The 14,464-nt window shown below is 43.3% G+C and overlaps 2 protein-coding genes across 2 annotated transcripts in view; one reads left to right on the top strand and one right to left on the bottom strand.

Moving 5' to 3' along the window:
- The window catches only part of LOC145446678 (methyl-CpG-binding domain protein 2-like), an 89,215-nt gene that overhangs the window by 436 nt on the left and 74,315 nt on the right, over positions 1-14,464 (top strand). The window contains exon 2 of the mRNA XM_080325033.1: positions 5,677-5,812. Within this exon, the coding sequence (XP_080181159.1) occupies positions 5,677-5,812 (136 nt within the window). The remainder of the gene's footprint in view (positions 1-5,676; positions 5,813-14,464) is intronic.
- LOC145446672 (protein unc-93 homolog A-like) lies at positions 6,666-12,598 on the bottom strand. The gene is made up of 6 exons (XM_080325023.1): positions 11,655-12,598; positions 10,130-10,294; positions 9,420-10,069; positions 8,623-8,755; positions 8,381-8,547; positions 6,666-7,896 (listed from the first exon to the last, which is right to left on the bottom strand). The coding sequence occupies exons 1-6, from the start codon at positions 11,833-11,835 to the stop codon at positions 7,588-7,590; spliced, it is 1,605 nt and encodes a 534-aa protein (XP_080181149.1). The 5' UTR covers positions 11,836-12,598; the 3' UTR covers positions 6,666-7,587.

Below are 14,464 nucleotides of genomic sequence, written 5' to 3'. Positions count from 1 at the left end.
TAGAGTGACCGACCGTTGTTTATTTGGATTTTCCAACCTATTAATCAAAGACATTGAAATAGATTGATGACTTTTACAACTCGCTGACTCATTGATATGGTTATTGCTTGTCTCTGGATAATCATATTAATAAGAAGTTATTTTCGTATTTGCATATGAATTCCATTACAGTATTTATTTAGTTCAGACCAAGACTATTCTAGTCCAGAAGCAACGAATCACCCATAGCTGGCACAGCGGCTAACTATTCTAGCCTGCCCTATATCAAGTTGTTGGTGCACTGTCGTATAGTTTGACAGGGCACTGTCTGTTCTATTTATCATCTACAATACTCCCCGATTTTAGGTGACCAGGTAACTGTTTGTTCCAGCTGTTTTCCTGTCTATGATGGATTCCTTTATGGTAGTCTACTTTCAATACTTACAGGATTGGAATTTTGGTTTCTTTTCTTTACCCTGTTTTGTATCGTTTTCATCTGCTTTACTGCCTACATCAGGTGTGTCACACTCGTGAGTCATCAGGCTGTGTTATGTGACCCGCAAAGCAGCCTGGAGAGTGTGATGTTCAAATCAAATGGATTAAAATCGTTATGATCATGATCAAAGTCTACATTTTTCATTATTACAAAGAGAATAGTATTGTCTGTCTCAAAATCGGAAATTTGCATCTGAGCATGAACACACATGCGCAAGAATAATATCAAATGATCATACCACAGGATAAAACTTTTTTAATCCACACTACCACACAAGTATTACAATATCTTTCATACTGATATAGAGACTGTTTTAGGAATTGCATTTAATACCTACCAATTAATCTAGTTATGAAATGACTAGAAATCCTTTCTCTGTCAACTGTATAGCTACAGATGCTCTCATATATCCTACCTTCGGAAACGGCTATATTGGCACCAAATCCAACACGCCTCATTGTGTTTCTCACACAGTGAAATGACGATACCGAATGTTACGCCTCCAATACGTTATCTAGCCTGCGACTACCAGTAGGCTGATGTGGACTGCAGTCCAAGTGAGTTTGATGCCCCTGGCCCTGACCTATATCAAATAAGTTTAAAGTTGGATTCCAGCACGGAGTCCACCGATTTTCTGATTTAAACTTCTATCTTGAGCTCAAATCCGTCATAGGATTTAGAATAATGATATATTAATCATTGATTGGATTTTTAAACATTGTATTCACCCACCTCAAAGTAAAAAGACTCCTACTCCCAACATATGTATAATCGGTGTCAGTATTGTAACTTGGGACCACCCTTGCCATGTATTTATAAGATTTGGTGAGCTTTGCATTCATGAATTCAAAGTTATATTACATTTGACCAAGTTCACGTAGTTGTTATGTGTTTGATTCTTTCCTGTGTAGACCATAGGTCCATATGGTTACAATCACATAGTTCGCAGCTCCCTCCCATTGGAACTGACTTTATCCCTGCTGAGCAATTTGCTTGATAGGTATTAGGTATGGCGCAGATGTGAAAATATCCTGAAATTTACCTTAGTTTCCTGACTACTGTTATAAGATTACATCAGACTATGTTTTCTTTTTTACTTGTAGCAGAAATGCCAATGAAGCGACTTATCATTTTTGTGCGACATAAGGAGGTGTGTCGATGGCGCATGTAGCTTCCTTCCCGTATTATTTTTTAGCAATGGCAGAACTGTAGCAGGAGCAGCGCAGTAACTAGAGTGTAGTTTTGCAATCAACAGTCGACCATGCTCCCGAGTGAAGGATTTTGTCGGCTGCCAACTATGATGCGTAAGAACAGTCTTTTATTGCGGAAGTATATAGATTGTATCTGGTTTTCTTCCAAATATTAAGGTTTGTGTGTGTCAAAGTGGGCCGAATCTCCTGTAAACTCTCGATGCCGAGGCGAGAAATTGTTCTAATCTAACTCCCGATATTGATATAATTTGCATCCAGCCTTCGCTCGTAAATTGATTGTACTTAGTAACTACGTTTCCGACATGAGTTCTGGCTGTATGCGAATCTTCGGAACTGTAGATTGTGGCGTTGCGCATTCGTATACCGCGGGAGTGTGCACTTTAAAACCTTTTTGACAAGGGATACATCTTGGCCAGATATAAATAACGCAGGGAAACCGTTGGCCAGATAGACTCTCTAGTAAAGTGGTTCTTAACGGGGTTTCGCAGGAACCCCAAGGGTATGCTGAGCCAGTCTCAATATTTTGCTGCCTGGGTAAAGATGAAGACTCATAACCGACTCATACAGCGCCGGTGGCCAACATCACTCGCGAGTTCGATGCACGCGACATCGCGCGCCTCGAGCATCAAGACGAGCCTCCGATCTCATCTGACTGACGAAATTAGATTCACACTATTACTGTTGTCTACATCTGTTGTAAATGGTAATTATCTTAAACTTCGAAAAATATCATACGACTCTCATTGTAATACAATTAAAAAGATGTACTAATAGTATTTACAGAGAAAACGTGACGCGCACTACGAATCCCATGTAGTGAGTTCGAATAAGTTCTATCACGACGTCACAAATTTTCAATTGTTACGTAACAGTGGATTGACATGTATGGCTCTTTGGGGGTTAAAATGTATATACAGGGTCAACATGGCTCTTCAGACGAAAAAGGTTCACGACCTCTGTTCTATAGCAATGTCTTTGTTGTGTAATGCGATAGATTTTGTTTTTGTGGCGGGACGTAAATTTGAGATTTGTCAGCTTGATAATGTTAAACACTGCTCTAGTAGTTCCAAGGCCCGCCACCTCTGTAACAAGTGGTAGAGGTGATGGCGAGACTGGTCAATGAAGTTCGATATGCACATTACGATTGCGAAGGGAAATCTTGCAAGGCGCCAAAAGACGCTAAGGTTTTTATCATATCTATTTGGCCGAAAATATCTATGTGCGAAGTAGGCATGTGCACATTCTACTGTATTTATCTCATCTCATAGCCTACTTGAGCGAACTCAAACATATCAGACAAATGACAAAGGTAAATTACCAACCCATTTCGTGGGCCGCAATATAAGCGCTGAATAGCAATTCGCCGAAGCGTTGTTGTGGCACCAATGAACGCCTGTTTCTACTGGTCGCGTTACATCCTCCATCCGTTTCGTTTATCGTAACTATATTTGTAATTACAAGACGTCGATAAAATTTTCAATATTAATTCGCCAATCCACCTCAAAAGTAGAAGAGATCATCAGAAATTACGAATAGTTTGAGAACTTTGAGGTAGGTGCTGTTAATCACAACACTCGAGCATAGTTCGGTCGAAGGGCGTATGGGCTCTGGCGCAAGTATTTAGTGTGTACATTGTACAAGGACTTTCGGATCGCATACAGATCGCTTGCCCAGAATGTCCAAATCCTGTGAGACACCGGGGCCTACGATACGTAGACACTAATTCCAATCGTTATAATTTGGTTTAGCTGGTGTAATTTAGGATATACTTGGTGTTGGTGAAGTACAATCACGTTGCAGAAACGGTCGCCAAGAACGATGAAAAATGATATGTTATCCGCAAGGTGGTGATGATGTGTCAACAATATGCCATCGTTTCTGGCGTAATATGATGATGAGATACGTAGATTTTCAGCTCTGGTCAGTAACTAAGTAGTTGAACCAGCGTGTTCGCAAAGGAAGCATGGAGCACGCTACATGAACTTGATAGAATAGCTGAACTTCACTTGCAATGCATAAAATTCACGGCTACCAATAAAGTCGTTTATGTTTTTCGAAATAGGCAGGCTTTCTTTCCGCGGTCCATGTTGTGCGACCCGATCATTTTACCGGAAAAACCAGCCAAACCGCTGGGCAGTGAATTCCCTTATCTCACAATTGTGTCGAGTACGAAAAAAATCATAGAAATGCACCATTTTATCGCGCTTGCAGCATTCAAAATGCCGTCACGTGCTGTCGGAAACATACCTGGTATTCAACAAGCCTGGCCATTTTTAACATCCCGTCCAGCTCTTATATGTTCCCACGCCATGCTCCGTAGACTGGATATCCGGACGGATGCTTTCATTTTTGGCCGAAGCCGGATTCGTAATTTTTTTGTAGGGTCAGAATCGCTATTCAGGCGATTGATGAGCCTCACTTTTGTAACTATCAACCACGCACTAGTAGTTGCCAATACAAACTGTGTTCAATACAATGTCTGAGCGGGGCCTACGCTATTCGATATTCGAATATCGTATCGAATATCGTAGGCCCCGGTCTGAGTTTTATTATAAATCATATTTCTTTTGTTGCAATATTTAAATATTGCAACAAGAGTCCTACCGTAGGATCTACTGTTTTCGTAGTTTATTAGAAATAGTTACTCGTAAATAATTAATATCGGACTTTTTCGGACAGGATCTCGATCATTTAAAGAATCCCGTCCAGGAGTCGAATCGGAGTTTATCCAGAGAATTTGTTGATCCGCCGCACACTAATTCTAGGACAGTGGCAGCCATTTATTTTTATAAAGGGGCCATACAGAAATCAAACAGAAATTATATTTGGTTGCCAAACCAAAAGCGTGAATTATGTTATGCGGCGCATTTATTTTATTTCTAAATTGAAAGCAGCGAATGGAATTTTTCACGCAGCCAGCAAGGGTGTGTGTTGATGATAAAGATAGGGTTTACTTGCGGCAATTAGAACCACAGGCCGTGTGATTGGTTACGTAACAATGGCAACACAAGCAAGGTTCGAACTGTACTATACGAAACGGCAACGCTCAAGTTGGAAATTGGAATCTACATTTATACAGCTTGATCAATCCGAATAATTTCGGGCTCCCCGCACGCGCATATAAATGCAGCGGTGCTCTTGTAAGATTTGTGCGAGTTTATCGCGATCGTTGCGTTGTCGTGGCTCGCCCGTTGGGTTTGCCGTGTTGCCACACCATCCCATATTTTGATGGTCTGCGTAAATTGAATAGGTCGATTTATGTTGCCTGAACAGCACCGTATTTTCTCCTCGATGTCGTCATGAAACCGGAAGAAGATATCATTGGGTTCATTTGTAATTCGGTGTTTTTTTTAGCGACAATCGTCATGTGTGGTATTTAGCTTCATGCTTCATCGGGGTGAAATCGTACAAACGGGTAAATTTGTAATGATTAGTGATACCTCGCAAGTAATCCGAAATGGCGCGAAGCGGGGGGAAAGTCTTCTTTATTGGGCAATTTTACCTCGAAATTCAGTTATCGCGCAACCTTTATTCAATATAGTATCGAAGCAATCTGGTTTCTTGTCGAAATGAACCCGAAATGACACCCACCGAATACTCTTCCGGTGTTGATGTATCTTACCAATAGAGCAGGGTGATTTTATAGATCGATCTGGAGATCAGAAGTGTTTTCTCCATCGATCTATAACCCACCGTTCCAATTCTTTTCGTATTCATGAATTCTCCGTGCTGATAGCAGGGGTATATGCCACAAAAACATCTGGGACAAAAATATATACCGGTAACGTCCTATCCTATAGTAGTTCATTGGGCTGGACAATATTCGGCTGTGCACTGCTGTAACAATTTCCGATATTGCCATATTCATGTTAGATGTGTAAGACACATTGTGTATTAATAGGGTCGCCATGAAGTACAGTTCGTCGGAGCGCCCGTTTTATCTTGACATGTCCTCACCCTATTTGTCAATTTTACAATTTGTTATTGCAGCCCTTCCGGTAAGAAGGTCAGAAGCAAGCCAGACCTTCAGAGGGAGCTCGGCTACGACTTGACCTACTTTCACTACAAGCTCGGCAAGTACATGACGGACAAAGGCAAGCTGCAGCAGAAGCGGAGTGTGGCCAAGGTTCGTGAGTACAGATTAAGTCATCGGTTATTGCTTGATGAGGCGATGGAGTTTGTCCTTGCGGCACTGTGAAAGCTTGGTGTCTAGTTGTATACGGCGTCGGTAGCGCTATTACATAATCCGGTTTTATCCAGTGCTTGGTTCAACTTTTCACATGTGTGCAATGTTTAACTTCTTGCTCGGAACGGAATTGTCCATTTGCCTCGAGAAACGAAGTATCGACCTATATTGGGTCTTTAATTGTTAAGAGGATGATTAAACTCTGCTGCACCATTCAACGCGGTATTATGTATTCCAGTGGGGTTCGCCGTTTATTGTAAATCCATTGCCACGGCATACAATACTCCCGAATGCTGCTATATAGAGTTTAGCGAGTACGTAATGTTTTCGCTACATATCGCGAATAGCATATGTCGAAGCCGGTGCTTCTCAAGCTGAAGAATTCCTAGATTTGTCGACACCGGATGAACTCGTGACCTACTTTAAGCGTTATGATTTGTGAGGGCTGTCCTAGATATGCAGAGTTGATCAGCGACTACTAATATATGACCCGTTATTGTTTTGCTCTGATTCTACTTGAGGGATATATTTTGAAAATGCTAGTGATAAATTTTCGTCAGTGTGTGATAGTCACATTGTTGTCTTCATTGCTGGGGGATCGTTTCACCTTCTTGTGCTTCAAGCGCGCTACTGTGCAAAGTAATACGTTTACTCGCTACAGTTTGGCAGGTCTAGCTACACATTACACACGCGCGCGCCTCGAAACCATATCTGTTGCGAAGATTCTTTTACCCCTCATCGCATAAGGTGGAACTACAATAATCTTTTACTATTGGATCACACAGCATACGCATGAAGTTGATACAAATTATATTTTCATAAATAGAAGGCGTATGCAAACGCAAATAAGAACGATGTTAAAAAAGGAGCACTATCTCGCACTATCTTGCCAAATGCGTTTTAGCGTTATCTCGCCAGTACGCGAACGTTACGGATATCAACTAGGTTCGCGGAGGCGCAGTGCGTCTCCGCATCCAATCACAAAACGATATGTAAAGTCACCGCCCATAACAGGATACGATTGGTCAAGTCGTGACTAGCCTAGCTTCGAATCACATCCGCATTGAAGACAATATTCCGGCCTTGTCAGAATCCCACGATTCGAACAAGATAATAAGCCTACGCATCAGGCTATCTCTAGTACAGCATGTATAATTCGTGCGAGTTCAATAATTCGTTTTGTAAAACGTAGTGCCGTTTCTGGGGTCTCCTGAAACGGCGAAAGGCGTCGGGAAAAACAACTAGAAACAGGATGTACGGGCGGGCAAGCCGGGTCTTGTTACCTATACACAATATCGATAACGGCTGCCGACATAGTACGATGAAATAAGTATGGCATTTACTATAGCACTTCTTTTGTTCGTAATCAGCCTATCATGTTAGTGATAATTCTGCGTTTCACGCATATAGAAATATGAAGTATTTCGGCTTGTAAAATGCGCATTGCGCAACTCCGTAAAACAGGTTGTACCGACACTATTACTGACGACAGATATTTACTATTCACAGCTCCGAAGTGCTTGAAAGTGGTTTGTCCGTAGATTTTTCACTTGAGCAGCCTTTGACTTGTATGACTATAGCTTGTAACCAAATTAAATTGATATGGAGATATGTGTACACTTTGTACAGTAATACTAAGAGTGAAACATTGCCACAATAGATTCATCGAAAAACTCGCTACTGTAGGTACGAAAATATGTGTCGGATTTCTGTACTCATGTGTCGATCGCGTCGCCCTTCGCCTTTTCACTTCTCTTGTAATTTCTTTCGATCAACAAGTAAAGTAGCGTGCCGATGGTTACCAGCACCATCATGCAGATTGTGTAAATCCGATTGCACGCGGTGGTGCTGATTGCGTACGCGATGGCGCTGCCGAGGGGGTCCCATATAGACAGGGACGCGCTGGCCGCCTCTTTGGTGGAGGAGAAAAATAACGTGGTAGCTGTGGTTAAGATTGTCTTGTAGGTCGCGTGTAAGATGCCGAAAACTGCGAATGTGATGAAGAAAAGCGCCTTTTCGCCCACCTGAAAGTGAATTGAGCGTTAGTTAGGGGTGTGGTGTTGACACGCCTTCATTTCGGGTTAATTCGGCTTGATTGTGGATACTTCTGATGTTCTACGCATGATGTCATTTCCATCTCGGCCATACGCGAGTTGTTATGCCATCGACTAGGATCTCAATTGATGCCAAATTTATATTAGATAACACTGTATCAGATACACTATTCGTTAGCTGTGAGCGGCGTTGCCTTTTGAACTTGTGTCGATTCGCACTAAGATTTTGCCCGAGGGAAACATTTTTATTGTGGGCTTGGTGTCGCCGATTCCCGTCACCACTTCTACTGGTCGCTGGCATTCTATATTTGTGCGATATCAAGCTTCCACAACTGTTGCGAAAGTGGCCACGGGCCAACTGCCAGCTATTCTATTCCTTTAAGATCAGGCAACTGTCAATCGCCTTCGCCTTATCACTTTTTGATACTAGAAATTAGTTCACTGGGGTACTCGCCTCTGGTTCCCAGATGAGCAGGAATACCATGAGGGCCATTTCCACGAACCAGGCCACGACCATGATTACGAAGCGCCCCGCGTGTTGAGCTAGATATCCGGATCCATAGCCGCCCAGCGTAGACCCGATCCCGAACATGGAAGCTACGTAGCCGACGAATTCAATTCCTGTTAACATAACGCAATCATCGCGTGAGTGTTGGCTGTTTGTGTCGTCCTAGTAATGCTCAAGTCGGAACTTACCGATCACGCAAGTCACCCAGTATTTCGTGAATTGTCCGAACGCGTACCCCTGCAGCACTCCAACGTGAATCGTGATTGGTATCAGCGCTTTGGCGCTGTGGTTCTGTACGAGGAACTTCGCAGTGGCTAGCATCTGTACGATGAACAGAACACAGTTGAAATGAAGCATTGTCTGGACGGTGGCATCGCATCAGGTATCATCGCGACGTGCGACGAACAATGATATCGAAAGCAAGCCGCGTGGATATCACGTCGACTGAATAATATATTTGGACCGCAGAAATGATGCTGGGTTAGCAGACGTCATCAGTCTAAAATATTTTGAATTCCAAACCCTGTCTGTGTTCATATCAAGTTCAAATCCAAAATTCACTCGAAATCATGTTCGAATCTGTCAATGACTGAAATTAATTCAAGAGTGGCGCGAAAATATAGAATCTCTGTGTTTCCTGACATTTGAGCATGCTAAACAATTACCAACGACAGTCGAGCGCGCCAAACTTGAGCAGAGCATGCGACTTTGTAACCTCAGAATCACCCCTAACCCGCATGCCTAAGTGCCACAGGCTATTTTGTCGCATGCTCATTGCTCATGCTCGTATGTCCAATTTCAGGCCGGAAACCGAATCCAGCTCCAAATTAGTTTTGAATCCGGTCCGAATCCGCCCGAAAAACTGGCTCCATTCTCGTCTCTGTACGCTATCTCGCTGTTTTTGTTTGTTCATAGTTGTAGTTAATTATTCTTCAGTCAAATTTTCGACTGCGGGGATAAATATTTGAACCAAGTTAATGTTTACCTGCTTGGTCACCCTCTGTGTGACTGTGGCGTCCGCCGCGTCGCCCGATTCGTTCTCGACCACCTTCTCCTGATCGGACGACTTCCAAATCATCTTTTTCGCCTCCGTTCTGACCGGCGGCCGGTCCGGCGCCTCGTCGGCGAAAAACAGCAGCAACATAGCGGATCCGAATTGAATCGCGGCGAAACTGCCAAACAAGATGTACAGTACGGCCGGGTTTAGTTCCGTTTTTGCGTCGTTGCTGGCCGACGTGGAGTTGTCCGGAGTCACGTCGCAGTTATGCAAAGCGCAGCCTTTGATTTCGTTAAGCCTGTACGGGTCGATTTGCATTGCAGCGGTGGTGTATTCGGCCTCGTACGCGGCCGTCGCGTTTGAAACCGCGGTGCCTACGGCCGCGTCGGGTTGGACGGCGAAAGCCTGCAGTACCCCGGACGATATTACGTTGCCTATGATCAGAGCGGTGGAGAAGATGGCCCAGAATATGCCGTAGAAGTGCGAGGTGGTTTTGCCCTCGTCGCGGTTGTTGCGGCGCGCGTACGTGGCCGAGATGTCGCTGATGTAGACGCGGTTTGCGGACCACACCACGGACGCCCCGGCGCCGAGGAGTATTCCGGCCGGTATCAGGGTGTAGGGTTGCGGGAAACAGTTTGCTGTTTTGGATTAAAGTAGTTCGCGTCAAATGTATATGATTTGGTATTGCGTTGCCTTACCGACGGAGTACAGAGCGTAGGGTATGGTCCCGAACACCATGGCCTTTCTGCTTTTCAAGAACTCCATGGCCAGGCTCGGTAGGAAAAATGAAGTCAGCACGAACGCGGTGTATACTGCCGCCACCGATGTGGTCCCGGCGTCTGCGTTAAGGCTGCTTTGCAGGCCTGTAAAATGATGAGGTGTCGGGAAATTTCGGGAAGACTTGCGTGTGTTGTCGTGTAATCAATGATATAACGTATGAATGGTTCGTGAACAACTAAGCATTTAAGCATGCGTTACTTGGGCATGTGGGCTGGGTTCGGGTTAGGATAAGGGTTTATTTTGAGATGGGGTTAATTTTGGGGTTATACAGCTCAAGTGTTGCACGGTCTGGTCAAATGTCGGGCAATCCGTTTGATTATATGTAGCGCGTAAAATGCGACTGGATACTGATGTTTTCAAGTTGAATGTCATAAGATATTGGTGAGGGACGGTGTTTAAACGTAGTCTGCTTAGAACTGAATCAATTACCGCAAGAACTGAATCAAATAAGTACGGCAGGGGGTTGAGCAAAACTAATTCAAATACTCTAATCCCGTTTCAATTGAATGTTGATTGAATAATTCGTGCAGGTAACGAGGAGCGAGTCGGTTTTAGTGAATATATACGATACCTAACTTATCCATTACGACTCGCGTGATTTTGTCACCGAGAATTTTTCGGTCGGTTACTTTCTCTTCGCCGAGGGAGCCATGAGGCCCCAAGGCGACCTATCGTAATGGCGTTGGAAAGTACGTTTCTCTTTGTAGCGACCGACAATCGGCAGTGTCGTAATGCGCTGGACTGTAGTGTAGGCGTACTTTCTAAGCAAGGGTATAACCGGCTTGATTTTGTTTGTGGTCGTATCAAACGACGATTTAGATTTGATTTCTTTAATTAATTTCGTCGAGTCTCGCGGAAATATTCGGATTTATTTCAGTATGAAAATGAACAATTGAACATATTATTATTCTATGCCTACTACCGAATTCTCCTCAGCTCTAATTATGGCCTGAGTTCTGATAATATTTTTTGAATTCCTTTGGCTGTGAATGCTACGTATTTGATATTAACGGAACTTGACTCAATGTCCAAATTTTCACGAATTCAGTAATTGTAATTCGAATCTAATTTGAACAAAAACTGTAACTGTAATTCCAACTTCAATTTAATTTGGAAAAAAACTAATTCTAGTCTAATTTGGAAAAGCTGAGAATTATCTAGTTGACCAAGTCTGGTTGAATGACTGCTGACGTGCTGACCGTAGTTAGAGCTTATTTAAAACCGGTGTTAAGGATTGTTCGGGCCGCGCCTTTGTCATGACGTGATTTTGCTATGGAACAAGTCAATATACATTGCGGGTTGATTTAGCTCACTGAACCAACTGCTATTGATATTTTCGCAATCGCGCGACGAGACAGTATCGTTCGATTGATGGGGCACTGGCATTATTAAATTTCGATCCGGAGTATGCTGATCTGGTATGTCTTGCCAATTTAGTCTTACCTTCCAAAGTCATATAGGATCCCATGTTCAACAAGAACGCAGCGGTCACCAAAAGCAGATTTTTGTACACTTTCCTATTCGACATCGTACTCTTGGTCTGATTCTCATCGACCAGGGTAGCTTCCGCTTCTTTGCTGACGTTCCCAAACTCGCTGGACCCATCGTTATCCTTAGCACCCATAGTTAACCTACTTCTGTAAGAAAGATAATGAAATGTTGACAGTTATCACTTCGTAGGTAAATTTGTACCATACAAGCGCTCCAAAAGCTTCCGTATTTCGCGGGTACCTTACCCACTACTATTTGAATCTCTCTCAGCAGTCGATGTAAGCAAACTTTATATATTTACTTGTCGGGTAGGCGTTGGTAGGGCCATGGTTCGCTGGGTTTCTATTCACGCACCCATTATTACGCGATGCTTGCTTGGTATTCTTTTCTCTGATCGCGGATACCACAGTTGCTAACTAGGCCTTGCCTCCGCTTTATATATGACACGTTTTCGTGGGCGTTTTCCAACACCGCCCTCTCATTGGCTGGCAGTCATTCGGTGGGCGTGCTTGAGATTAGATTAGGTTCCTCAGGCTAGATATCTTTGCTAAACCCGTTTTGAAGTTGAAAAACTAAAATAACGCCCCGAAAGCTGCGGCTCTCCGGCCTCCGACGATGCTGTCGGAGTCGGAACGAGACAGATGAGCGCAATGATTACCACCTCTTGTTACCACCCGCCAATATGACCTACGGCACTACACTGAGCCTTCAACTTTGTTATGTTCTGTAGCAACGTCAGGTCTCTTGTGACGTCATTTCAAACGCAAGTTCATTACGTGTCATCCGAGAAGAAAAATATAAACCTTGAAGATAGTCTTGGAGGTACAGAACTTCAGTATGCAATTGGATAGTATTTTCCTATTGAAATAAACCCTAAGTGTCAGCCGATAATACTCTGGTTCATTTCAATATAAATGTATGATTCAATCGGGCCCCGATTCAATTGTATACAAAAATAGAAGCGTAACCAATCACCGTAACCAACACGCCTCTTACACTCTCGGCAATTTCCTACAATACAAGGCCTGCCTCCATATCCACTGCTGACTTGAGGGTGTGTCGCTTTTTTGACTCATCGCTTATATATTCGGTGAAAGATCTTATACAGATGAGAGGTTCGTCGTTCCGGCTGAGGGACGATAATGTAGTTGATGGATACCACTAACTTTAACAGAATTTACTACTAGACGGGATACGTTGTATGTTCTATCATGTGCCGGTAGTCCTGTTATCCCTTGAAACGATATGGGAAATCGCGCACTTCTGTGGTCAGCGGCTATAACAGCCTAATATCGAAGCATACAACGTTTATGAATTAGCAGTTGGCTTTCATTTTAGCCTGCGGTATATTCATCACATCACGAACGGTGTTTATACAGAAATATGCACTGCCTTCAGAAGTATGTGCATTTTCACACGAGAATATAAGCGCCCAAGAAATAATATCCTGCAACATTTAGCTAGAAGCTCTGCGGAAGTGAATTTCGTGGGAGGCCGGAGATTAGCTGATTGACCAAATGGACCTACTTACTACTCGTAAAATGGAACTGCCATGTGCAGCTATGCCAGTGGTTCCCAACCTTTTTGTCCTCATTCCCCACTTCAGATTTATTCCGAGCCTTCATTCCCCACCAGGACCGTAACAACTCTTTGTCAGCCCCGCCAAAAAAAACGTGTTTGTATCGGCCAATATGATCGGAAATTGCATATATTTTGCTATCAATTTTTTATCCCCTCTCTGGTCAAGTAATCAGATTTACTGGTAGAGCTGAGTGAGGTGTGTAGGAAAATGTAGGACGAATTAGACATATTCGGGCGGACCCGTTGGTATATTGACTTCGTTACATTATGCTATTTCGTGACCTCCATTATCTTTTATATGTCAAAAGATATGGAAATCGCCAAAACTAAAAGGCACGCACGATTTCAGATTAGTATTGCTTTACTGGCAAATAGTTTTTCCCTGCGGGATGGCATTTTTCCTGTGAGGTTCAGATCGCTAGGACAGGAACATTCGGCGCCAGCCATTTAGCCAATTGAACATTATGTGTATACTGTATATATATCGAAGTTTTGGGTCACCACTAGGGCATTCCTTCTCGGCCAAGGTCTTCTCGCTGCTGATCGTTCTGGACACTTCTCGGAGTTGCATGATACATGGCCTATAACTTCATATGCCTCGATGCGTCGTGGCGCAGTAATGGCCGACGCCGAAGTCTCCATATCTATTAATTCTACGTATTTTCGTGGGGAAGGGTACCCAATCATCAGATATTCGGCAATATTATATCGCGCACCCAGCGCAAAAAATTTTTGAAAAAGTGGCAGAAATTTCCAAAAAAAAACTTTATTAATGTTAATTCACGAAATAATTTTGGGCCCCTTACAGCTTGCCCCACCCAGTTACGGTCCTGTTCCCCACTACCCAGCACTTTTGTCATCACAGAGCAGCTATTTGCTGGTTTGACTACACAAGACACACAACCACACCAGTAACGCTCAAGATTTCGCGAAAGCGTTATTTCACGTCAAACTAGGCGTGATGGATGCGTTTGTGACGCCATCATTGGCCATCCAGAGTTAAAAATGAGGTTTTGTGAACAACACGCAATATTATTTTCGATACATACATTCCAGAGCAGTTAACTGGTAACGGTAATTGCGCATGTGTCTCCGTGAATATGTAGACTGTCCTGTATATAATTTTGAACAAATGCGTCCCCACCAGAAACCATTGAATTCCCCACCAGTGGGGAATTCCC

The sequence above is a fragment of the Botryllus schlosseri genome, chromosome 9 (genome assembly GCF_051294905.1).
Source record: "Botryllus schlosseri isolate E-star chromosome 9, Bs_hap1, whole genome shotgun sequence".
In the NCBI taxonomy this organism is placed as follows: Eukaryota; Metazoa; Chordata; class Ascidiacea; order Stolidobranchia; family Styelidae; genus Botryllus; species Botryllus schlosseri.
Note: the sequence above shows the minus strand (reverse complement) of the source record. Positions and strands in the feature narration are given on the sequence as shown.